The sequence below is a fragment of the Pleurodeles waltl genome, chromosome 8 (genome assembly GCF_031143425.1).
Source record: "Pleurodeles waltl isolate 20211129_DDA chromosome 8, aPleWal1.hap1.20221129, whole genome shotgun sequence".
Taxonomy (NCBI): Eukaryota; Metazoa; Chordata; class Amphibia; order Caudata; family Salamandridae; genus Pleurodeles; species Pleurodeles waltl.
In genome coordinates, this window is record NC_090447.1 from 1502503301 (window position 1) to 1502530777 (window position 27477).

At 44.1% G+C, this 27477-nt stretch overlaps 1 protein-coding gene and 1 long non-coding RNA gene across 3 annotated transcripts in view; one reads left to right on the forward strand and one right to left on the reverse strand.

Moving 5' to 3' along the window:
- The window catches only part of TMEM39A (transmembrane protein 39A), a 169031-nt gene that overhangs the window by 52051 nt on the left and 89503 nt on the right, over positions 1 to 27477 (reverse strand). For both annotated transcript variants that reach the window (XM_069202767.1, XM_069202768.1), the window contains exon 3: positions 6733 to 6955. In XM_069202767.1, the coding sequence (XP_069058868.1) occupies positions 6733 to 6955 (223 nt within the window). The remainder of the gene's footprint in view (positions 1 to 6732; positions 6956 to 27477) is intronic.
- Positions 1 to 27477, forward strand: part of LOC138248829 (uncharacterized) — a 72817-nt gene that overhangs the window by 37970 nt on the left and 7370 nt on the right. The gene's annotated exons all lie outside the window — the stretch shown is intronic.

The following is a 27477-nucleotide window of genomic DNA, read 5'->3' on the forward strand; positions in this document are numbered from 1 at the left end:
AAGGTAGACATCAAAACGGTGACACTATGTTAGTTGGAGAACAATAAAAGGGTGAAGGTGAGAATAGCAGGCAAATCCAACCCTATGAAAATAGTTATGTGTCATATAGCCTATTTGGGCTAGGTTTGATGTAAAGAGAATTCAATGACCTATTAATGTCAATGGCAGAGTGACAGAATGTCAAAGTGTGGACTGAACTCCTTAGTGGACAGTGCTCCAGAGGGCTCCTAGCATGAGTGCCCCACCAGTTTGGAAAAGTTACTGTCACACTAACTCTTTCAGCGCCGTAAACCATCTGATGTGGGCACTTCTCAGGGTAGTCAACGGTGCAAGGAGAGTTACTGTGCCCCATCAGAACTTCCCCACATGTTCTCTACTGTACTGGCCACATGCCTCCTCAGTCTTCTTGGCATCTGTGCCCACTTGCTGACCGGCATGGAGATGAGGACAGAGAAATACGAGGCATCAATGCCACTTCTTTAGCAAGAGGAGGCAGGTGGCTGCTGTGCACGTTCTGCAGGGTTTCAGAACCCGACGCTGATGGGTACTTTCCGAAGGATCTTGGTAGGGAGCCAACATAACGGGAAGGCTGGACTCCACGGGAGAGTGGACCCAAGAATTGGGCATCTCACTAACCCAGAGATGCTGTGACTAAACATTAACACCAAAGAGTACAGAAGCTATGCTTCAAGTGGGTAATGTGCCAGCCAATTCTTTTTTTGGAGGTCACTCACCATGGCCCTGTAGTTCACCTCAGGACTGAACACCATACTGCCTGAGCATGACAAGCATTTTCCCTGACAAAGGCAGACGGTCTTTCAAACGTAACAGGCCACAATGTGCCATGATGTGCACTTGATACACAAATCCTCTCTCCGCTAAACAAAGGTTTCGAGTCATGAAAGTAGCCCATTAGCCACTTTACATAACTACGAAAATCCTCAATCTACTGTTCAGGAACCAAAAAACGTTTTCCCTCAATACAGCAATTCCCTCCCTAAATTTCATCTTAATAGCTTCCTGAAGAAAGAACGTATTGGGCTGTGAATTATTTTATTGATGCTAAACTAAAGTGCATACGCTGTACCACTGACAGTCACCACACGTCACGGTTCTAATCACAAATTAATAAAGTTCTGTTCGGCTTGCGTACATGTCAACTATTTGTCTTTTCCTGCACAAAAAGGCAGGTAGCCCAACATGTCACTCAAAGAGGGGCTGACTGGTTTATGATTCAGATGGTTGATGACATGGCAGGAGCTCCTTCAGACAACAGGAGCGTCAGCGGTGTGCCCGGGGCAACCACATCCATGCCACGACATGCCAAGACATACAAGGACATCCTGCTCAGGCCAAGATTGCTAAACTGCACACTTCATGCAAACCTAACACATCTGTGGGACAACCTTCTATTGCCTAAGCTGTAGGATGGTGAAAAACAATATATTGTCTACAGCCTCTTCCACACACAGTAACTCTGAGTGCACCATCAGAGCTCCTCTCAACACAGCCCTGAAGAAACTGCAGCTGTTGCAGAGTGCTTTGCAAAGCTTGATATACCGTTAGGAACACAGGCCCATTAATAGATCTAAGACTCACGTTTTACGCTTTTACTGCTTTTACAGATAGACAGAAAAAAACTATTTTCTTGTCTGTGTTTATTTTTAAATAGGAAAAATACAGAAAATAGGGTTTCTTCTGGACGATTCTCACTATTCTCAATCATGGGTGCTAGCTTAATAGCTGTTCAGACTTATGGGCCATAGAGTTAAAAAAAAAAAAAAAAAAAAAAAAAAAAAAAAAAGAGAAAAACGATTTCTTGCTGATGGTTTAATAACTGCAGGAGTACATCTGTAAAATGTAAATTATTCCAGATGACTGTGTTGTACTGTCAATGGCTAAAACTCACTGGGCATTCAAACATGAGTAAACATTTGTTGATTAAATAAACTTGGAAAGATTTCCATTGCACCTTTTTTAGGGTCGAGCGCGCAACCACTCTGTCCCTGTTGTAATCTCCCTGTGGACTTTTAACCACGCCCATGTCACGCCAATCACTTTCATTGGTTTGTGGGCTTGCCTTTTAAAATTCACTTGATTTCATTAGTGAAACGCATGCATATGTCATGCCTTTTCCGGTGTTTAGCCCTCCTCGAGTGCACCGGCCAACTACTGAAAACATACAGTCTCCACGTTTTCAGCATGGTTTCTGGACTACTTTTTCTTCTTATTTCATAGGCAGCACGATCTCGCTGGGCAGTAATTGAGCGCTTTTCATGACTACTAGTTTAATTCTATTGTTTATCCTTTGCAAATTCAAGGTTTTACACGAGCTCGTTTAAAAAAAAAAAAAGAAAGTTATTACTATGCAAAGGCGACACCGGACTGGTCTTTTTATTGATAAGTCACCGTCATGCTCATGGCGTGGGGCTTTAAATCGGCTCCCTCATGTGAAATTGTATTACTTTTCATTTACAGTTTATGTGGCAAGAAAAGTCCGGGTAGGAGTTTACAACGCTAATAGCTCTAACTTGAGCAAATGCGAGACCCATTGCATTGCAAATGCTTGTTTTACATTAGGCACATAATAAATACAGATAAAATGATTATAAAAAATACAAATAAATAAATAATAAAAAATGAATAAAACTAAATATGGATAAAAGACTGAAATGTCAAAAATGTAACTAGGACCCATATTCTATCAAAGCTAGTGAAATTGACTTTTCAGAACAGAATCCTGGATATCAGAAGTCTGTTACCAACATCTCCACAACTTACTTCCATTCAGAATTAAAAACATTCAACAACAAAAAACACTGTAGAGGCTGGGAACGAGGGACTGCAGTTATCCATTGGCTTCATTGCAAGTTAAGGCATACAACTGTACAACTATCCTACAGGTTTAACTAACTTTCTGTGTTTTTAATGACTCCTCACAATTGAATGAACACACGAGCTGCCGGTGTCCATGAGCCCACTCTGGCAAATAATCTTCCATACGCTGCATCGCAACAGTTTATCAACCTTGCCTCATTAATACTAACCCAAAGGTTTTATCTATTCACAGAAATGCATTCATTTCCCATCTCATACTGTCATATATATTATGGAGGGCTTGTGATTTGTTTGGCTAATTTACAAATGGGCTATACATTGGACCTGATCATTGAACTAGAAACAATCAAAAGCTGGGCACTTCTATCTCTGTGCTGGTATGGATACTGCAATTTTACCTTCTCCTTTCTGTGTAAGAAAATAATTGATTTATTCAGCCACTTAATCAATATATAAAGATATCTGGAAATCATGAGTACCTTATTTGCTAGTCAATTCTTGCACTGAAAAGGATGTCCTCTTTTTTAAAATCTTTCATCAAATGGCTTTTCCCATCCCTTTGTTCAAAAATCCAAGAATCTCCATTGCCTTAAGTTAAATGTAGGGTGAGCGAGCATGGCCTGATGGGCAAATGAAGCAGAGATGCAACTGCAGAGCACTGTAGATGTAGGAGGGATGCGTCATGTCAGACAAAACAAATAATCAATAATTATGTGATTGCTATCTTTTCATAGCATTGTACACAAAAGTGTCTTATGTGCCTATCCTACAAAGCTGACATGGATCTCACTTTCCTGGACCTACGCTAGCCACACTTGCTGTAGGGTGCGAGGCAGGAAAAATGGCATGATTTCTTGTTAGTTTTCTAGAGTTCTGTTTTGAGGGTGCATTCAAGCAAGTGAAGGTTGTCACATTTTTAGGATTTTGTCAAGAGAACTGTACAGATTCATTTTCTGTGGGGTCTAATCAGTTAGGGTTTACAGCCTAGGAGGTTTTTCTGAATAATCTGCATGATTATTTTTGTAGCATTAGTAGGTTTGGAGATGAAGTGGTCCTCTCATGAAGAGAAGACGGCATTATAATATTATGTGGGGCAAGCTCTGTAAGGTTTAAGGCTGGATATGGTGGGTGGACTTCACCAAGGTGATGTTGTCCTTTTATTTGATGGTAGTGATTCAACAAATTGTTACTGTTCTTTCTAATGTGGGTTTTACGAGGCAAGAAAGCTTTGAATTTTGTTTCAAGGGTCACATTAATGGGAGGGGTTATGGTTATTTGGGAAAGTGTTGCATGGAAGTACAGATGTTCTATTGGGATCATTTTCTAAGGCGGGAGAGCTGCATCACCAACTATTGTTTGATAGCTCTGCTAGATGAGGACCTCCAATAGTTTACTGTAATGGAGGCAGAAAGGCTGCTGATTAACCAGACGGAGTTCTCTAAATAGCAAGGGACACTTTCCAATTTAATGGTGGAGAGCCTTATAATGAAAAGTACAATCAACACCCGCCCCCACTGTTCATGTGCTTTATGGACTTCAAGGTGGCCTTCGACTGCGTTCCCTGGGTGCTGCTCTGGGAAAAGCTACAACGCCGGGGCATTCCGCCAAAGCTTTTAGAGCAATCCATCTGTTATACTCAGGAACCTGGGTAAAGATCAAGGTGGAGGACAGCAAGCATTTGTCCAGAGAAGTAAGAACATCTCTAGGGTTAAAGCAAGGGTGCATTGAAGCCCCACTGTTTAACCTGTTTATCTCAGATTTATCACCGTTCCTTGCTGAAATGGTGTGGCACGCACCAAGCCTTGGTGGCCAAAAGTTGTGCAATATCCTATATGCCAATGACCTTCTATTGCTAAGCAACATCCGTGTAGGCAATCAACAGGCTAGCAGAGTATTCAGATAATCGTGACAAAATCGAAACTGATCCCCACCCTATCGTATGGAGGGGAGATAATGCTCGAGGAGGATGCCGCCATTCTGGAGAAGCTCATAATGTGAACGCACAAACGGGTGTTCCAGCTGCCAAAGTCTGCATCAATGCCCAAATAAGGCATTAGTTCTCTCCGGCAAAACAAACATTGACCAGACAAGGGGCTTTTGTAACATGCTGTCATCGTTTGAGCAATGCCCCCAAAGACACTCTTGGACACCTTGCATGGGATGAAATTGATATCGAATGGGGGAATATACACTTTCCCACATACCTACAGAATAGTACAGAGAATCTTAGTATTTCAGACTTATGGCAACTGAACATAAGCAATTTCATTTTTAAGGAACTGTTTGGAGGACAAAATGCTATCGGCAAGACGAGCCCAGGGGTGGTTGGTGATAAATTCATATTAGACCCACAAGGAACAACCTTACTTTGACTCCGCTCTTTAACCATCAAGAATGAACCCATGAAAATGCGATTCGGACGCCTCCCAACGCTAGACTTTATACCTAAATGGCAGACTAGGAGGAAGTGTTGGAGGACAAAACAGTGCCCCCTGTGCCATCAGTCGAATGAAACATTTGCGCATATACCATGTCCAAAGCTATAAGCTGATCGAAAGGCCCTGCTGCGTAAACAATTCCTAGCCTTGGAAGTAAGCACATGTATGTCGGCAGCGATAGAGGCACTAATTCCACAAAACCTTATGTTGAAGTTTCGGCTGGTGCAGTTTTTAGCAATTTTTTTACAATCAGATACAATTATTATTGTGGGCCTGAACAGGGTATTGGGTACTGGGAAGCAAAGGGCTTTTTTTGCTTCATTAAGGGCTGTTACAAGATGAATTAGAATCACACTTCTCCTCCCTATTGTCACCAAACTAAATCCCTACTAGCCGGGCTGTGTAGTTTTGCATGGTCTCATATGTCATTCGGAACTCCATTTACATAGTGGTGCTGCTAGGTGCAGGGCACGAGGATCACTGACCTCTATCTCGACCAGTCAGGCTCTTTAGCCCTTGGCTATAGATCCTGTTCTATGGCCCCACAAGCTTACTGAAGATGCTGGTTCTTGCAGAAAAAGTAGTACTAACGATGAGTTGTGCTCTGCTTTGCACGTAATGATTGCACATTGCACTTTCTATTTGGTTTCTGTGCTCAGACAGGCCGTGAGAGGCCTGTTAAATAAAGCTCTTTTTACACCAGTGATTAGGCAAGAGCAGGGTGGCTGATGGTCTAGTCAACCAGTTTACATTTTTTGTCTCATAAAAGATCGTATGACTCTATAGTTGAGTTAGCATGTGTAAGTCAGGTCTCAATAGTTCTGTTAAATTTCACTGTCTCTTTTCATTTTGATCATTAAAAGAGAGCAGGAAGATACAACTGTTGACCTCCTAAGCCTAATCATGCAACAATTGAAGTCTTTTACTGAACGTATGATTCAATTAATCAATCAGGAATTTGTAAAGCGCACTACTCACTTGTGAGGGTCTCAAGGCGCTGAGGAGGGTGGTGGAGAAAGGGGAGGGGGGTGCTGCTACTGCTCGAACAGCCAGGTCTTGAGAAGTTTCCTGAAGGTAAAGAGGTCTTTGGTCTGATTGATCTGTGTATGTTTAAGTTTTCATTACCTAATAAACTACATTTAATCATTATCAGCATCTGCTGCGGAGCAGGGTTTGTGAGTGGCTGATCTGAGGCAGCATAGGGTTTCTGTTAGTGTAGATTAGAGCTGGGCTTTGGAGGAAGTGGTCTTGAAAGGGATATCTTGGTGACCTGTTCAACACAAAGATATGCAGCTTTAATTGCTGATCACAATGTATTTACCCATCACCTTAAACAGAAGTGCAGAGGTAGGAAAAACAAACGCTTATGTGTGAAGGAGTTTCATAATCTTAGTCACTGTCATCTCTCCAGTGTAGCTGATACAACCAGTTCGCATGCAGATAGGATGCTGCTTACCAGGGACGTACAGGAGGCAGGATGGTTGTAAGGGTACCACCACACAGTCTTGTAAATGTTGATGTACTGGATGAAGAGCGCCACCAGCAGGTAGATGAAGAAGAGGAACTCAAAGAGGAGGCTCCCATCCAGCGGCAGGTCAGGGATGTGGCAGTGGCGCACCGGTCCTGGGGTGATCAGGGCAGTGATGGGGGGCGCCGAGAGACCAATAGCACTTCCATTCCTGAGTGACCAAAGGAGGAGAAGTAAGACCAATCTCTCAGCATGAGCCAACAGACCATGAGGTTTGCAAAAAAAAAAAAAAGTAATGTCAAATATATCACCCAGTCAGTTTTCTGCCAAATTAGGAATGAGAATCATTTTCAATACACATTTTATTTTTCAGACCAAATTACAGAGACATACAATATCATCCTCAGAAGACCAGCATTCATTGAGCTAACACCTCACCACTGTGCATTGTAGTTAAATGGAGTCAGATCTCAACTTGCCAGCATCTCCAAAACCAAAGTACAGTCCTGCATCCCCAAATCCCACCTACAGTGCTGCATCTCCAAAACCCACCTACAGTCTTGAAGAGCATCCTGCATGCAGCAGCCCATCTCATCAGATGAGTATGTAAATGCATTTCCCCTCCCCCTTCTTGTCCATATCACAATCTAGATATGCTGCATCGCCCAGAAGATGGTCAGCACTAACACCACACCGACCCGGCAACCAACTTCAAGACCTCAGGGAGAGCTGGAAAGACAGGAAGCAAGAAGTGCAAGAAGGAGAAGACCAGGTGCCAGTAATTCTCCAGTTGCATCCTGAGGGTTTGGAACTGTGCCCCAGTCCAGATGTGCCAAGCTCCACCCCGTGCACTTAAGGAACGAGCTAAACGGCTTCTGCTACAGAGCTTCCGTTTCATGTACCACTGTGTCGCAATGTTACACCCTGACTATCCGGCTCATCCAAGGAGCGCTTCTCCCTCCCACGTTCCCTGACTCTTCCCTAGCTCATTCTTCTCCTTCCCAGATACCACCCCCTGCACTAACAACAGCTGCACTCCTGCAGGATGCCATCATTCTAAGACCACAAGGGCAGGGAAAGAGGAGGTCTCCAACATCCAAGAACAGACTTTGCAACCCATGCAACCCTACTACAGAAATTCTTTAATTGTACTTGAAGCAAATCTGCAACAAAACGTGGGACAAGGGAACTTTCTCTGGAAAGAAGAATTAGCACAGAACCACAAAATAATGATGGTTTGGGATGCGGCCTCGATACATTACCAGTCGCTGAGATTAATTCAAGCATTCCATCATCACTGTTTTATACTTCATTTTTCATGGGGCCGTAGTGAATGTTTACTTTAAAATAGAAAATTATTTTGCTCCTGGAGATTTTCTTTTTTTAATTATTTGTTTTATTTGAAATGAGGTTTTAAAGTGTTCCACCAAGGCTAATCCAACTAATTTCTGCTATGCTGATGTGTGCGCATTGGACAAGGAATCTGTGACGAAACCTAAAAGTTTTTGAGGATTTCCAATCATTCGAAGAGGGTTCTGTGAATGTTCAAAAATGTTAAATCATGCACCTAATTCCATGAAGTGTAGTTTTACTCACTTTTTTTTTTTTTAAATCAGGCAGTAAGTCACTATCATGCATGCTTTCTTATTTATTTGCTCAGGCTGCACGACTGTAAAATATTTCCACTGTTTTCGTAAAATCGCCTGTAATAGTCATTCCCTTTGTGGTGTGTGGTAATCCCTGTAAACCCGAGGCAGCCAGTAAGTTCCTCCCACCTTCAGAAAGACACTGTACCAGTCTGTGCACGCAACCTTTCACAAGTCCCATCACCTCACCAGGCGGCCTGCCCCCGCGGTGTGTACCAGGCTCCCAGCAGTCTCTTGTGTATACCCCAGCGCGCTGATGCATCCGCTGCAGACCTGTGCGTGCAACCTGCAGGACACAGCTCGAGGCATGTGGGCGCTACCGAAGGCATCAACAGGTGGGGGCTGTTCTTCGTAAGACGCGGGAGGTGCGTTTTCAGTGAACTATTGCACTTCTGCAACCTTTCTGCTGTCAGTGAAGCCTTCCATTGTAGAACAATACACACAGCAAGACGCTTTTAAAATACTGGGCAGGTTGCTGACTTGTAGGGCTGTTAACAATTAGTCTCACTATTATCCAGCTTAAGTGGGCATTAAAGTAAAATCCAGCCCCAACGCAGTGCCCTCGTGCAATGCACCTATGCTGTATCCCCAATGCCCATTGCGTCCTCCAGGACAAGTAAATATTTTCAGTTTTCCGAAGTTCCTCCTCTTGACCCGTTCTCACCAGGATGGTGCTGCGCTTGCGCCTGCTGGCCTGCATCACCAGAGAGCACTGCTTGCAAATAATATGATACAGTCTCAGCACCGGCCTTCAGCAATACATTTAACCTGCAGATCACAACTTGGACACTGCCAGATACTACTCAGCCTTCCATCTTTTCAGGCTTGATGCAAGGAGGACTGTTAAACTGTAGGTCCACCCCTGCCCCCTCATAACCCCCTGCTGGCAGGCTCTGACTAGGCCTCTGCCAGGCCTAGTGCCCTGCTCTGCCCATCCACTGCCAAGGTCTCCTGCACAGGAGCCTTAACTGCTGGCCTGCACTCTCTGGTCTCCCCCCACACCCTCCTTTCCTGCTCTTTTCTACTGCCCCTCCCCGGCACCCCCTCCCCGGACCTATTTGATGGAGGCTGCAGGGGGCACACCAAAGGCAAGGCTATCTGCGCCCGTCCGCACCTGCACCACGCCCAGGGCCCGGAACCCTGGATCTCCGGGCCACCGTAGGTACTCCACCATCGACCTTCGACCCTGAGTCCCAGACACAACAACAACTGCTGCCTGCCATCGCCCTGCAACACAGCAGGACCTTTCTGCTGTCGTCACTGCCGCCTCACCGCCACACCAGCTCTGAACATTCCTGCAGTACCCTTCTCTTCGATGGCAGCACTGACCAAACCAGGCAAACCCAGCTGCATCCTTCTAGGCGCCAGATCCCTCTGCAAGCATGCCACCAAAATCTAGGACACCATCTCCTCCCTCGGCCCTGGCGTAACTTTCCTCACCGAAACCTGGATTGCCCCAGCATCTGCTCCGGACATTGCCACTGCAACACCCTCTGGATACAAGATGGAACACCGGGAACGTCCCTACAAACACGGAGGCAGCATCGCCATCATACAGAAGGAATCGATCACCTGCACCATAACCGTCGATCTGACCATGCCAATCATGGAACACATGAATTTCCAGCTCCACACTGACAATAACACCACCATCAAAGGCACTTCGGACCGGAACTGGCAACACGCTCGCAGATTTCATCACTCCTCTGGGCTTTCGAATGCAAACAATATATCCGCCTGGGAGACCTCAACTTCCACCTGGAAGACCTCACGACACCAACTTCATCAACCTTTTGGAAAGACTGGACATTGGCGTCAAGCAACTAGTCACCGACCCCACGCACATAGCAAGTGACACGCTGGGACAAATGTTTTCATCCAGCAACAGAATCACATACACCCACTCCTTGGACCTCACCTGGACAGACCACTCCATCATACACTTCACCATCACCGGACATACCCGCCCCATCACCCAACCTCCACAGTGCACTCTCCCACAGCAACAATGGACCAACACCCTTGACGCCACTCAGCCAAACTACCACCCAAACTGCACCAAGCAGTACAGAACTTCAACGACAGGGTCACCAATGCTGCCGACCTAGTAGTTCCCACCAAACCAGCCAAGACACACAGCCCAGCCAAAAAAGACAACTGGTACACCCTGGAACTCAGCAGGACAAAATGCAAACACCTGGAGAGAAAATGGCGCTCCAGGAGGAACGAAATCAGAGCTGAATTTAAGTCAGCCTTCAACAACTACCACCAACAGATCAAAAAAGCAAAGAGGGAGACTCTGACCGCCCGAATCGATACTGTACCAACCAAACCAGGGAACTATTCGCCATTGTCACCGTTCACCTGCCTAGCACCCACCGAAATCACAATCCCCGCATCACAGAAGCTCAGCGATGCACTTGCCCTACCATTTCCACAACAAAATAACAGCCATATACAAGAACTTCAACCAGCAACACTCCAGCACATCCAGACTCCAATCAACCAACAGGACTGACAACCCGCTCAACATCTGGAAACTACACAACGAAGAAATCACAACTGCCATTATGAGCATCATCCACTCCAGAGCTTCCACCGACCCCGGACGCCACTGTCCCTTCAACCTCAAAAGAGACAAAAATAGGCCACCAACTTTCCATCATCATCAACGTTTTTCTAACCACGGCCACCTTTCCGATGCCTAGAAACTCACTGAGGTCAGACCACTCCTCAAGAAACCCTTGGCAGACCCAAATGAACTCCAAAACTACCAACCCATCTCCTTGCTCCCATTCCCTGCCAAAGTCCTGGAGAAGACAGTCAACCTCCAACTTATCGAACATCTGGAGAGACACAACATACTAGACTCCTCCCAGTCAGGTTTCATGACCAGCTATAGCACGTTCTCTGCTTCAGACGACATCCACGCCCTGCTCGACAGAGAAGAATCCGCCGCCCTCATCCTCTTCAACCTGTCCGCCACTTTCAACATGGTTTCCCACCACGGACTCATCCACCGCCTGCACCAGATGGGAAAAACCAGCAACGCGCTCAGGTGGATGGAATACTTCATCACAGGATGCACCCATAAGGTTCACCTCCCTCCCTCATATCTGATACCAAACATAACATCTGCGGCGTGCCCCATGACTTGTCCATCAGCCCCAAACTCTTCAACATCTACATGACGCACCTCACAGACATCGCCAGATGGCACAACATCTTCATCATCATCTCCTACACCGAAGCCACCCAGCTTATCCTATCGCTCTACGTCGACCCAACTTCAACCAAGATGAATTTCCACAACTGCATGAAGAGCATCACAGCATGGATGAAGGACAACTGCCTAAAGCTGAACACAGACAAAACCAAAGTTTTCATCTTTGGCAACCACTCCGCCATCTGGAATGATTCCTGGTGGCTGGCGTATCTCGGCCCCACCCTCATGCCGAAAGACCACACCTACAACTTCGGCATCATCCTAGATAGCGAGCTCTCCACGAGCCATCAGGTCGACTTCGTCGCCACAGCCTGCTTCCACACGCTCAGAAATGCATGCTCAGAAAAATGTTCAAGTGCCTCCTCATCAACACAAGAAAGACAGTTACTCATGCTCTTATCACCAGCCGGCTCAACTACGGCAACTCGCTCTATGCTGGCACCTTCACCAAACTCATGCATAGGCTCTAAACAATAAAGAATGCTGCAGCCAGACTGAATCTCGACATGCCTAAAAGAGCCCACATCTCCCAGGACCTGAAAAACCCCCACTGGCTCACGGTCCAGAAGCGATGCAACTTCAAGCTCCTCACCCAAGCCTACAAAGCCCTCCATGACCAAGAACCCACCTACCTGAAACAGAGTCTGCACTTCCACCACCCGAGCAGGAACCTCTGCTCTGCACACCAGGCCCTCGCACAGATCCCTCGCACCAGTCGCTGATGCGCCGGAGGACACTCCTTCTCCTTTCCTGCCGACAAGGCCTGGAACGCCCTCCACTTTCTCACCACCCCTTCACACAGAGACTTCAAGAGATGGCTCAGACCCTAGCTTTTTGATTGAGAGCATCCTCAGTTCCTGGATACCCTTGTGGGTCACAAGTTGCACTTTTCAATTACTTCATTGATTGATTGATTAATTGAGCAATCCCAGCTGCTGGTTCCACAATTCTGTAGAAAAAAACAGCTACATACCTGTAACAATAGTTTTGCCTTTTGTCACTCTTCTAGAGTCATGTGTTGTTCTGGTGTGGCTGGGATCTGAAAATATCTTTAGATAAGTGTTACCTTTGGGTGCTGCATTCTACCCTGACACTGGTGCCAACCATAAACTCACAATGCACCAGTTTATGAGCACCATCTTCAGATTCTTTCGCCTCTGTTCCAACAGGGGGTGTACTGATTAAGTCAGGCATTCTCTACTCGTCTTATTTTAGGGATGCACTACTCCCTCCAGCCGGGAGGCAGGAAGGTCACATGAATTTAGAAGAGGTCCAAGCCATAACACTATTGTTACAGGAAAGTACTTGGGGCCATATGTATGAACATTTTTTCCCATAGACACAGAATGGGTAAAAACCTTTGCTACATCTGGCCCTTAGTTCCTTTGGCAGCATGAACCTACTCCTTTTCTACATTCATATGCTGTGCATCAACTCTACAGTACTGTTTCGCCTCTTCAGCAGAGACTCACCTGTTGAGTGGTAGCAAACAAATGTGTCAATATTGTCTATCCCACTAACACTTATTTCTGTGCTCGACTATCTTGCCAATGTTTAGCCAAAGTGTGCACTGATAAACATGTAGCAGTTGCACATATATTCTTAATTGACACATTGCCAATATAAACTAAATACCTGTCCTTTTCATCTGTTCAGTGTGATTTGGGTTTTCCCAATAAAGTTTTACCTGCCCAGGAGCACCATAAATTTATGTTTTCCAATTGATCGATTGCCAATGTAGGCTAACGAAGCTCCCTTTTACATTATTGGGCAAATTTTGTTTTTTCCCAGTGAGGTTTTAGCTTTAGGGGAGTAACTTAATTGGATGGCTTCTACAATCAGTCTCGCAGTAGCTCCTTTTGTGACAGATTAGCCCTTCATCAATGGGGGCCCTCCAACAAACACATTTCTAATAGCTGCCTTATTTATTTTGCCTGATACATGTGTGTTACTATCCTAAAATCCAGCATATGCAGAGTAATTGTTCTGCTGATGTTTTGGGGGTTTGCAGAAATCCTGGTAGATGAATGGATTGATTGACTGATGTGGAAATTAGATATGTAAGGGAGTTGAAGTGTTTATATTTTGCTAGCCGTATGAAAGGAAGTAATAATGATTAAAACATAGTTTTAGGTATTAGATTTTTGAAGCTAACCTTGTGCACTGGATCAAAAGATGTAAATATTGGCCAACTCAAAACAGCGTTTACATTTGAAAAAGATGAGAGGATCCTCTTTGCTCCCTCCAGGAAAATGCATCAACAAGTATCATGAAAAAGATTTAAAATCATTTCACTTTCTATAGGTTGCTACAGCAAAGAAACACTAACTAGCTGCAGGTTTGTCATCTTAGACTATCTCCGGGTGCCATCCTGGATCAGGAGATTTTTGCAGCAGTGTTCTTGCACAACCACAAGTGGAGTTACGCAGTTCTGCGCTGATTCTACCCCGTACCAGAAGTGATAGCTCAGAACAAAATATAAGTGCCAACCCTGCAGGCTGATGTCGGTTTATTGTGTTTTCTCTATCCAAGCTGATCCTCGAGCAGGGAGCCACAGCAGCCCTCATGCTGTTCAATCTATTGGCAAACTTTGACACAGTCTCACACTCCACCCTGACCAGAAGACTACATGATACAGTCATCCACGGACCTGCCCTCAATTGGATCTGTTCTTTCCTTCCAGGAAAAACACAAAAAGTCAACCTGCCATCCTACACATCCCAGGCCAAAAACTTAATATGCAGAGTCCTCCAAGGTTCACCTCTCAGTCTAAAGCTGTTCACCATCTAAATGACCCTGATGGCAGACCTCATCATATCACACAACATCAACATGTCAGACAAGACCCCCAATACAAAAAAACAACTTGACGACCTGAATGACCATGGTAGCTACCTGGATGAAATCCAAGTGCCTCAAACCAAACACAGAAAAAAAATAAGTGGTGATCTTCAGAAAGAAAGTCTCTTCTTGGGGCTCCACTTGGTGGTCAGCCAGACATCGGCTTCACACCCTGCCTCGCCCCCACTACCCATGCAGAAATCGAGGAATCATCCTGGACACCAAACTGGATATGGCAGACCAAGTTAACACAGTGGCCGTCACATACCATGAGGATGCTGTGAAAGATCTTTAAATGACTACCAGAAAACACCAAGAAAATGGTAACCCAGGCCCTGATCACCAGTAGACTTCACTGTGAGAACGTACTTTTAAGCACTCCAGGCTGGCACCTTCCGGATATTCCAGGGGGAGAAATGTGCGTTAGAAGCATCCATCTGAAAGGACCTGCCCCACAAGCATGGGTATGATGTCCTGTAAGGCCGCCATATTTAACTTCTGTGTCTTTGCCTAGCTATGTAGGAAAATTAAGTCCAATAATGATGAGGAAGTATACTAAATCACTCCTTGATTCCCATGTAGTGGGTAACTTGCTTTATTGTATCAACCCTTTTGAAATATGTGAAAATGAAAGTAACAACTTGCTTCTATACAAGTAACGGTAGAATCTTAATGACAGCCAAGCATCGATTTTGATGCTCAGATTCTTAGGTCTGGCGTTAGCCAAGACCTTTTGATTTTACTAAAATTATATATAATACGCTTACTTACAGGGGCTTTAGGTCAGTCCTCTTCTTCCATTTCTCTGCTGTTTTGACGTTCATTTTTAATTCTGCCCACTACAGTATACAGCATGAGGCATTTGCTCTGCTCACTTCAGTGTTAATTAACTTCACTGATGAGTGACGGCATTCTGCTTCTTTACGAGGAGTACTTCTACAAACCAAGCAGCTCCCTTTATACTAGAGGCTTTTTCTAATTAAAAAATGTAGCTTATAGCCAATTTGATTTTTCGTATATTGATGAGGGTCCTGCAGTTCCCACAACAATATGGTTTTACAAAACCAATGACGAAACAAAGCTATGCTGACAAAGACAAAAGACCGGTAGCCAACACCAGACCTATTGACTTTACCAATGCTTTTTTTAACAGTATTGGCCAGTTTAGAAAAGGCTCCAGACTTGGTAGGGAGGAAGGAACTGTGCTGAATGGTCAGTATAGTTCACTTCAATTAGGGTAAAGCATATCCAAGAACTGTTCGGTAGGACAAAAGACTGGAAGCTGGTACACCGAGACTATGGACAATTGATTTCCATATGAGTGGCATATTAGAAAGAGGTCACACAAGGAAATAGGCACATGTCTTAAAAACCTGGAGTGCAATAAAGCAGAGCACTGTGAGCTTCTGTTTAGACCAAGAAAATGCAGACCAGAAAATATTGATGATAATATGCGTGACCTGAGTGAAACAGCCACCAGGACCACGAACACCTCTCTTGGCTCTGCAGCTGTCATAATGGTGCAAGCCTATGTGGCCTAGGATAAAGTCATCAACCCCACCACCTCCTTCCTTTGACTGGGAACAACTTGATGATGGAGAGGCACTACAGAAGCAGGGCACTGTGGCCAAATCACTCAGTGCCACCAAAGCAGTACCAGCCATACCCCCTCTTTTCACAGCTGCCAAAGGCAGAACTAATTCCCCCCATCCCCCAATACCTCAAACCTTGGAATATCCTCCTACATAGGAAGCAGACAGGTGAACTGAAGATTTTTGAGGGCTCCAGGGGAACAAGTCTGTGTCATAGACTATCCTCCTACATAGGAAGCAGACAGGTGAACTGACCTTCCTCACCGGTGCTTCCTCACCCTCCGCATGCTCCGCAAGATCTTCCGCTGGATCCCCGCCGACACTAGAAAAACCGTGACCCACGCCCTCGTCACGAGCCGCCTGGACTACGGCAAAACCCTCTATGCTGGGACCACCGCCAAGCTCCAAAAACACCTGCAACGTATTCAAAACACCTCGGCCCGCCTCATCCTCGACGTACCCCGCAACAGCCACATCTCCGCACACCTGAGACACCTGCATTGGCTCCCAGTCACCAAAAGGATCACCTTCCGACTTCTCACCCACGCACACAAAGCCCTCCACAACAAGGGACCGGATTACCTCAACCGTCGCCTCAGCTTCTACGCCCCCACCCGTCTCCTCCGTTCCTCGGGCCTCGCCCTCGCTGCCGTCCCTCGCATCCGCCGCTCCACGGCGGGTGGGAGGTCCTTCTCCTTCCTGGCAGCCTATACCTGGAACTCCCTCCCCACCAGCCTCAGGACCACCCAGGACCACTCCGCATTCCGGAGACTCCTAAAAACCTGGCTTTTCGAGCCGCAGTAACCCCCCCCCCCTTTTTTTTTCCCCCTAGCGCCTTGAGACCCGCACGGGTGAATAGCGCACTTCATAAATATTAATGATTTGATTTGATTTGATAGACTCAGCTAAGGTCAAGGGGAAAAGGATTCACTGTGGGAATCCAGTAGTAACAGTGCAGGACACAGACATTTGGTCACAATCTGGGTCCCTCCGATGTACTTACAAATCTTACGGTTCTGGCACCTGTGATGGCCTTCTTGTGCATTCAGGTGTTTCACTGCTACTTATACTTAGCGGACTACCTTTATGGGACAGTGAAAGTGCAGAATCCGCATTGGCAACGATACCGGAGACCCTGTATGAGTTTGGGTTCTCAGTGAGCTACACAAAGTCCTTTCTGGTTGCTTCCAGAAAGATCCAGTTCAAAGGGACAATTTCGGACTAAACTTCAGAAAAACCTTCCCTCATCTGGTGAAAAACTCTCAACAACCAGAGGAGTAGTCTGTTTTTGACAAGATTGTGACAGCATGCAGGCTTCTATGACTGCAGGCGCCCAGTACAGGAGTGGCACCCCACAGCACATACACTCCTTGCAAGTGCATCTGGTGGAGTGCTGGACCCAGGGGTAAGAACACAGGCTCCCTACGGGGAACAAAATGGCCCCAGTTAATGATTTAAAGGAAGACCAAGAAACAAAAATGGAGTTTGCCTACTTTTATTTCTAGAGAATCTCCTGTAAACGGAGGACATCATTTTGAAGATAACGAGGATGGAAGGTAGTTATATTGTGAAAACTCCTACTTTATTCAGATCTGAACTCCTGGTAGGAAATAGTCTAAATTAGGGCTAGGAAAGCCTGAGGTGTGCCAAAAAGACAAGCCGACCACCAACTTACCAACCTGGGCCCAGATGTTGTGTTAGAACAAAATGACGGAATTAACCTTTGCAGCGGCCTAGTGCGCTCTGTTAGTTCCCTGTGCTTACATATATGCACCGGGGCACACAACGTTGGTACACAATCATACAGCAACAAATATTCACACACATACTTAATTTAACAGTGGACTTCCTACGTGACCAAAGAAAAAATATAAAGACTGGAGAGTCAACAAATTGGAAAACTGTAAATGAATATTTCATCTTCTTGCAGGGGTGTGGAATTCCCGTAGCCGGACACCCAGGACAGGTTGTTTGGGGTCAAGGGTAACTAGTTCTCATATTTATTTTGTCCTTTGGAAAAGTAGGTCCAACACCCTGGAGAACAAACCATTTGCTGCCAGTTTAGAGTACAACTTTATGGATCAGGGAACGGCACTGTCTGCAGTTAAGGTAATATTTGTGTCTATATGTTAATGCTGTTTGAACTTGTATTTATGGTTCATTAACGCAAAGCCTTTATCATTAGTGTGAGCGCTCCTAGGAAATGTTGTAATCTCGGATTACACTACTGCTAGTAGTTTCAGTAAAAGCATGTGTGCACGTTTGTAAAGTTTACCAATATGAGGCTACGTCTAATGCTCCCAGAATGCTCTGATTAGATGCAAATATTTGCAGAAGCTTGAGAGCAAGATTAAGGATTCTTTGCTTTCAAAATAAAACGTTCACAAACAAATACAACCAGGAAAAAAAACGTTTTGCTAAACTGCTGTGAAATGTTAGGCAGCATTTGTTCGAAGCATCATTTAGTAAAATATGTTGATGCATGCCAGTATTTCCCAAAAATATTAATTATGGAAAATCAGTGTAACCAGTTTGAACAAGGTTATGGGAAGCATGAAAATGTACAAGCATTGGCAAAGCCAGTAGATGAGACATTGGGTGTCAGCCTTTTGGTTTTGTAAATGTGTGTCTTGTTTTGACATGGTGTTTGAAAACTTTATTGTTGAGGGAGGTGTCTGGTCCTCACTACTATAACAAACACTGAAAAAAGCGAGAAAAAAATTTGGGCTAAAAAAAACAGACATTGCCAGTGCCAACGTGCTCCTCATGAAAGTGTTCACGGCTGCCACTATAGTGAAGCCAGCCAACAGATAGAGAGAGACAGAATTGTAATAAAAACCAAAGGGCTTTGGTAACACCAGACCTAATTAGGGGTCCAATTCTTAAGAAAGTCAAAAAAGTGCACCCTTTGTAAATGTCCTTCTATTAGTGCAGATTTACAGCCTTCGTGAATTACCAAGAATTTACAGAAGTAGATCAGGAAATGGTACTCCTGGAAAATATTTGTGAACTGCAATTTAGCACAAGATTTGCTCATGCGAAAACGTGTTGAGCGTTTAGAAGTTAATATTCCCTCCAACCAGTTATTTCACAACACTGGAATAAATCTTACTTGTGCCCTTGACAGGAAAACATTTCCAAGCTTTCTCAGTATGGGAAAAGATTACAGAAGAGCTGGTGAAAACCCCTAAAACATTTAAGTTAGTAGACTTGTACTGACTCAAAAGGGCATTCCAACCCTGGAATTTTTGCTTACTGCTACTCCAGCTCCAGCATGTACATCTGCAAAAAAATAAGGAAATTGCTAGTATTTAAACCCTTTTATAATGAGCCATATTATCATAGGGTTTTATCAAAGCTCTTATATAATGAGACTGCTGGCATAATATGTCGACGCACTACATGGCACCAAAGGGACAAGTGGAATTTGTCACAGGACGAGTATATGAAGCAATCTGTCTCATGGACAAGTAGACATTTTATTAAATTCCACACCCCGTTCTCTACAAGTAATTGAGAAGATATTCATTTATCTCCGCTATTGCAATCAAAAGTATTTCTTGAAGTCATGAAACTTATTTGTAAACGATTAGTAAAAGAAAAACCAGCATCGTTCACACATCTTATTGGTTTAAAGAAAGAAATGAGTGAGCAAGTAAAGCAATTACAAAGAACAAAATGCAGAAATATGTCTTCTTTCACTTGGTCTACAAGACGGTAAAGGGAGCACAGATGAATTATGCTAACAAGCATCATGTTCAAGATGAACTCTAAAACAAAAACATTGAAATTAGCCAGTTATGGTTAATGGGCCACTGAGCCATAATGCTTTCACTGTAACACTCAAATGACACTTAGATTTGGGGTGCTTAAGGGTGAGGTGGTTTAATTTCTGGGCTAAAGATCAAGGTCGACGATCTGCAGGTGAGACTGGCAGTTTTGTATGTGCAGTGATTTGTGGATGGCTACGTTAAGGGTGAAGTAGTGAAATTTTCTAATATTAGAGATAAGACAAACCCAGTTTGCATGATCACCCTAAGGAGTACAGGATGGATTTAGCATAATCCTTCTAGTAGGAAACTCTCATAGTCAATGTGAGAGATGAAGAGGGACCAAGTTATCACACTGAATTCTTGCTCAGGGAGAAATACTAGACCTGACATTCTTGGCTAAGTTCTTGGACAACGTTTTTGGCTAAGTTTCTATGTGGAACTCAAGATGCAATTTAGAAATCGGAGAGAAGCCACAAGACTTAGCCCTGCTGACACTTTTGGTGACGGTCTCTTTGTACTTAAGGGCAAACATCTAATATGCTGCCATGGTCCATCAGCAAGTGGAGAGAGAGAAGGAGGTCTTCCATTTTCCCGGTTTAATCTTTTCTGGGATATACAAGATTTAATTTTTAATTTTAGCCTGTGTGGTCATAGAATTCAGTTCAAGTTATCCTGTTCTAGTTGCCTATGCAAGAAAATAGATGCAGTTTCTAGAGGACTCTGTCTAGTGCTTCTCTGGTAGGAGATAATGGGGGCCAAAAGAATTTAACCCTGGGGGACTCCGTAGAATGTATGAGGCTGCCGGTTTCAAACACTGAAGAGGCTTGAACCTACCCAATCAAAGCTGCATGGGGAATTATCTTGAGCATGAGGTTTCAGTGCTATCATGTGGCATAAAACATACAGACGAGCATCCAGGATGTAACTTGCTTTAACACAGTCCTTTAGTTGAAAGGACATGCAACATTCCAGTGGTTTCCCGAGGACTGGAAGGAAATTAGTGTTTTTGGAATCAGCAGTGTTCTTTTTTTTTTTTTAAGTGGATTTGCATGACCTCTTTACTGAGTCTGGGATTCTGCATTGATCGATGGGGCCACTTATGATCACGAATTACGTGTTGTAAGGAATTAGCTGGAGCATTTGGCCAGCTGAGCTAGGAGTGAAATCAGTAGGTGGCGGGCTTGGTGTCTTGTATCACTGCTTGAAGACCATTAAGCCGGAAACAACAGAATTAGTTCCATGTAGCTGGATATTTTCTCACCATGCTGATACGGGCACAAAAGACAAGTACACAATTTCTACTTCTTTAGTAAGTAACTGAAGAAAGGCACAAATGCTTTGTATTGTGTTGTGTTGCTGAACGTATGTAATTATCCAATTTAGCAGTCTGATTACTTATAATTTCAAGATGTCTCTTTTTGCAGTCTGTGGCAATTTTATGGTGGAATATGAAAAAATATGCTGTGATTCTGAGCCACTTTTTCTTATAGCCCCTTCTGTTTGATGTCAGAGGAAGCATTGGTAAAGATGCAAGGAATGTTCTTTGGCTCACAGAGATTTTCTTGGAGATGGAGATCAATAAAATCAGGTTGTCTTGCATCATAACAACAAGGTGTTTCTCAAAGGACAATCAGTCCATGGTGATTTCTCTATTATTTGGTGCTTCTACCCAAACCTTCTGGGCAGGTCCTTTTGTAGAGACTGAGGCACAGGGGAAAGATACCTCTAGATGAGTAACCAACCGAACAGAGGAGGTTAAAAGCATACTGCTTGCTTACCTTGGAGGTAAGGTCTAGGATTGGGGGTCATTATCATCTCTAATGATGCTGTGTTTGGGATGTCAGCCTCCAAAAACAACTATTGGTGACTGAAGTCTCCTAAATAGATGGAAAGAAAACTTTAGCTGTTGTGTGGCAACACATTTAATAGATTCAACTACAGAGATGAAGTTGTTCTCTGGAGGGTGTTTGATGGCACTGGCCTTTGTGTTTGGATGGAGTGGTCTATTTTTCAGGAAGTGCGCATTGAAACGATGAGTTGTTAGGACAGTAGGATTCAATAACAAACTACACCACTACTGCTCCAGTTTTACCAGTCAAGCTTACATTGTAAGAGCCCTGTGGGAGGACAGGGTCCATAAAGTGTTGGGTGGGTGCACTGAACTGTGTCTCAGTCAGGAGCAGACCAAGGGACTTGTTTTGGTCAGTAGGGGTGCTAGATTAAATACCACTGGCATCGTTTTGAAGGGCGCAGTATAATGATTTATGGCTGTTTGTTCGAAGGAAAGCTCCACTCCTGTATAAGGAGTTAGGGGCTTATATTCACACACTCTAGCAGCAGGCGGATTACTTTGTATGATTTATGTTGCGTGGTGTATGTAATCTGGTCCTCATAAGAGTTTGCAACTGTATACTATGGGTTTTCCTTAGACAGTCCAGTTCAAATCAAATGAGTCCACATTTTTTAGCTATTTTGTACGTGATGATGGGTACTGTTCAATTTGTGATCCTCTTCCAGGTGATATCTAACAGGAACATGTTATTTCAGCTGTCAGCATGAGGACTTGATATGGTCTCTCAAGTGTTCTTTTGTGAAGTCTATGTATTATTTAGCCAGACAGGGGACAGTGTTTTGGGTCCACTTGTGTAATGAGTTGGCAAATGTAGGGGGAACAAAAAGGCTGGACTGAGTAAGCATTTCTGGTTTTCTAACTTTGAGGCACCTAAAGTGAGACCTTTAGACTTCCAACTAGCACAACCAAAGACAAAGTTGGAGGAGGCAATAATTTCTCCTCCCTCAGCATTGAAAGAAAGGATTTGTGGTTTAGTAGTAGATCAGCTGGTTTTACAACTTGTTTAATTTCTTTATGGTGTGAATTTTGTTGAGCGCCGGCCGGTTTGTGGAGTATTTGCAGTAGTATCTTCAATTGCCTGTCCCAGGATAAACAGTAATTTGTGCTTTTTATCCTGGGGCCAACAGTTGTGTCCAGAGCCTTAAGGGACAGACTCTCAAGCAAGGTACTGGTTCAAGCATGGAGGGGCTCTTTGAGAAGCTTTGTGAGATGCCGAGAGATAGTCCAAAGTGATATTCCCTGAACCAAATACCACTGCTTGATGGAGGGATCCAAGACAAGGTGTTGCACCCCTAAAGACATTCCTTGACACAGGAATCTGTTCAAACTGGTTTGCCAGATGAAAAAGTGAGCAACTGAGCCCTCATTTTTATTTTTATCATTTTGCAATATCACAATAGGAGAAGAGGAACCTCAATCATTTAAAATGGTACAGGAGCAAACTCAAACAAAGTACTAAAACTAACCACGATTAGGTATAACCAACTACAGGAGGCTAACTACTTGTCTACCACAGACCTAAAATGGGACCTCCGCACAATTCGGTATCTGGATGTGACTGCGTACCATTTGGAAAATGACTGTGTAAGGGAATCTGGGATGTGCGTTGAGAACTAAGAGACAGTCACTGCTGTTCTGGAGCAATCCCACTGAGTAGAATATCTGTCAGGTTTTGCTCTGTTTTCAGTACTTTTTTACAACCATTCCTGCGGTGCTCAAGTTTTTTTTTTTTTTTTTTTTTTTTTAAGATAACAGCAGATGTTACTTCATTCATATGGTGTTCAGGCAGATGCAGAGTTACAAATATTAAGTTGTATGCTCCTTTAATGGATGGCAGTTTAGGGGCATCGAACTATGAGATGTTCTATGCCACTGTGCAACTACAATGGCCGATGAGGTTTGTCGGCTGATGTAATACATAACTGGAGGACATATCTAAGGATCTGCAGGGATGTACTGTGTTGGAATGGTTAATGGGTGAGACAAATGTTATCAATAAAAAGGTGAATATGCCTATGGGGGTGGCCAGGTGGTGCTGGAAAGTGTATGCGCAGATTCGACACAAGCAGACCCCTTATGCCCCCGAACGTCCTCTGTGATCAAAACCCAACTGCCCCAGACTGAGGATCTCATATAATGTGAACTCACTGACTGATGAAGTTATTTCAGTTTGGGATGATCTTTTTGATAATATTAAACTGAGATCATTTGATAATAGGGTGGCAGTGTATGAGCTGGATCCTGGTCATTTTCCCTTCTATACAGCCTCAATAGCTTCTTCAATGGAACATGATACATGAAGCAACAGGGGTCACTCTCCTTGGTGCTGGTCCTACTGACACCTGGACATGATAGCAAAGCAGTAACTTTTTGTACAATGCACTGCAGAGTTACAGCTGTGTAAGACTGCCTCTGCTCAGGGACCGGTGGGAGACGTGTCTAGAAATGGAGTTCTCGGACGATAACTGGGCAAGGTGCTTACAGGGCATGAAAGAGATTTCAATAAACACTAGGATTAAAATACACCCAGATCAATTTTCTTCATCACTTGTCTCCTCAAAGAATTGGTCTGACATACCCCAGGACTGCAAATATTTGCCCTAGATGCACAAACGACAAAGCTGATTTTTATATCATGATATGGCAATGTCCAGAGATCTGCAAATACTGGGAAGTAGTACTGGAATTGTGTCTAGTCTGACTGGAAGACTGACACCTAGAGAGGCCTTACAATACAATGAATTTTGGGATTGATGGTCAGTACGAATAAAACATGACACAACGCTAAATGTATTTATCTGGCATGAGTCCTGGTCGTAAGGCGCATAAGCCATGTCTTGGAAAATCCACTGCAGCCTCGTCAATTAGGACATGGGTCTCCGATCTAAGGAATGGGCATATGAAGAATTAGAACACTGGAATGCTGGTAGCGCTTTGAAAACAATGGAATGCTCTGCGCTTCTAATGCCCGGCAGAGGCCTGGAGCTCCAACGTTCCAATGTTTTCCTTCAGAGCTGTTGCTGTGAACAAAGGCCTCAAGGAGCTTGAGGGGATTTCATGGGCCCGAGGGGATTTCAATCCCCTCGGGCTCACTGGGGCTTTTTTTTTATTTATTACAACATTCTGTCCTCTATTGGCAGAATGTTCTAATAGCCATATAGCCCTTGGCTTGGGCCTTTAATGCTGGAGTGGGCCTTTAACGCTGGGGTGGGCCTTTTATGGCCAGTATAGCCCACTACGACGGGCTATAATAGATATGTTGTCAAGAGCCCTGTTTTCAGAAGGGGGTGACCAGAGTAGAGGAAATAGGATGATCAACCTGGAAAATTGGAGGCAAAGTCTGATAATAGATCACCTTGAAAACCCATATTATTCATTTGCATTTGCTGCAACGCTTTCGATTTCTGTATGCTCACTTTTCAGTCACTGGAAGTCCAATTAACCGACTCATAGAAGTTAATGAGAGATATATAACTAATGGTTATGCAGTGGAAGTGGTTTGTCCCTGGTCCCTGTATGATATGTTATGGACGTGCAATGGGGGTAGGGTACAGTTAATTGTGTGCAATTCATTGCTTTCTTTCATTCTGTCTTTTATTGGATTCACCAATTCAAATCTACAGGGAAAAAAAACCTTGTTGTATTAGTCACAAAGAGTGAAAATACACTGAGCTCATGTAAACACATTGCACTGCTTAGGGACTATAAAATGTTAACCACGTCTCACAATGCATACAGAAGTGCTGCTTTATGCCGGTTATGTATACAAAAGGTTTAAGGTGTATTGTATTGTATTGTATTGTATTGTAATCGTATTTATATAGCGCTTACTATACGTTTTATTTGCTACGATAACTAAAGACAATAAAAAAATACTGAGAAAAAAAGTGTGCATACAAAAATCCAAAACATTGCAGCAATGCACATAAATGATATAGGTTTTCAAGGTGATCTATTATCAGAATTTGACTCTTGTACACAGAAAGTAATCCTTTACTTAGTATTAGTAAATCATACGTACAGCAAAACACATAATTCTCAACAATAGAGACTAATCTCCAGATTCAATGACGATCCTGATCAATTGAAGAATTCAGCCATGTACATCAAAAAACATAATTTTCCATAACAGAAACAAAGTTCTAACTTCATTGATGATCCTGATCAATTGAAGAATTCAGCCAACATGAGTTTCCATGGTGTCGCCTTCAATGATGGATGCGTCTATAGCCGTCACTCCCAAGCCAGGGAAGATAAAAAAACAAAGTGGGTCCTAACGTCCTATTTCCCTACTCAACATGGATGCTAAGTAACTTACTAGCATCTTGACAGCCTGCTTGAACCCACTAATGCCAGGAATTATAGCCACAGATCAGGTGGGGTTTGTTCCGCACCAGCAAGGTAGTGATAATACCAAGAGAATTCTCCATCTAATTGACAAATCTAAATGCTCCAAAAGGGAAATAATGCTTTTGGCCATAGAAGCCGAGGAGGGGTTTGGTCACGTCCACTGACCCTACTTGGCAGCGCCACTTGCCCACTTTTCATTCGGGGCGCGATTTCGCACTTGGATCTTGAGCAATTCTGGCCACCTTAGGGCGACTGTCAGTCAATGTCCAGAACTCGGACCCATTCCCAACAGGCAGGGGGACAAAGCAAGAGTGCCCATTGTCACCCTTGCTATACATGGTCCACTTTGCTCAAAGAGTGCGAGACAATCCGCATATCACAGGAGTTCTTTGGCGGGGAAGATCACATGATCAGTCTCTAGACAGATGATATTATTTTGGAACTAGACAACTTGCTTACTGCCCTTCCAGCCTTCCAGTATTTCTGGACGAGGTGGAGCTATTCGGAGGCACGACTGGCTTTCGGATAAACATCAATAAATCCCAGGCCCTTAACCTTTCGGTACGTCCAGAAACAGAGACATAACTGTCCCGTCGATACCCAATGCAGTGGACTTTGACATCCATCCCTTACTTGGGAACAGAGTTGGCACAGCAGTGGCCTAAAATGCGGCCTTAAACTATCAAACTCTCCTTTGACAAGTTAAGGGGTATCTGTCCCAATGGAGATTGTACTGTCTGTCCTGGCTCAGCTGGGTATCGGTATTAAAGATGACTGCCCTCCCACAAATCCTTTTCCCGTTTCAGACACTCACGATCGAACCTCCTGCTGGGACGAACCAATCTTTGCAAGCGGCGATGCACCACTTTGTCTGAGACGTCCAGCATCTGTTTTAGGAAATCCTCATTTCTCACTCCTCATCCCTACTTCTCATCCATCATCCATCATCCCTACTTCTCATCCATCATCCCTGCTTCTCATCCACTACCCCTACTTCTCATCCATCATACATCATCCCTACTTTTCCTCCATCATACATCATCCCTGCTTCTCCTCCATCATACATCATCCCTGCTTCTCATCCATCATCCCTGCTTCTCATCCATCATCCCTGCTTCTCAATCCTGCTTCTCAGCCATACTTCTTTTTCATCATCCCTACTTCTCTTCCACCATTCCAACTTCTCATCCCTCATCCCTGCTTCTCATCCCTACTTCTCATCCATCTTCCATCATTCCTACTTCTCATGCCTCAGCCATCATCCCTGCTCCTCACCCATCATTCCTACTCCTCATTCCTCTTCCCTCAGTCATATTAACACATTTTCAGTTTTGTGAAACACACCTTTACACTGATTGGCTGGCATTAGCCAATCACAGTTATGAGAGAGGCCTGCATTCTATTTCACTTAAAAACAGCCCTCTCATTGCATGTGATGGGAGGAGAGGGAATG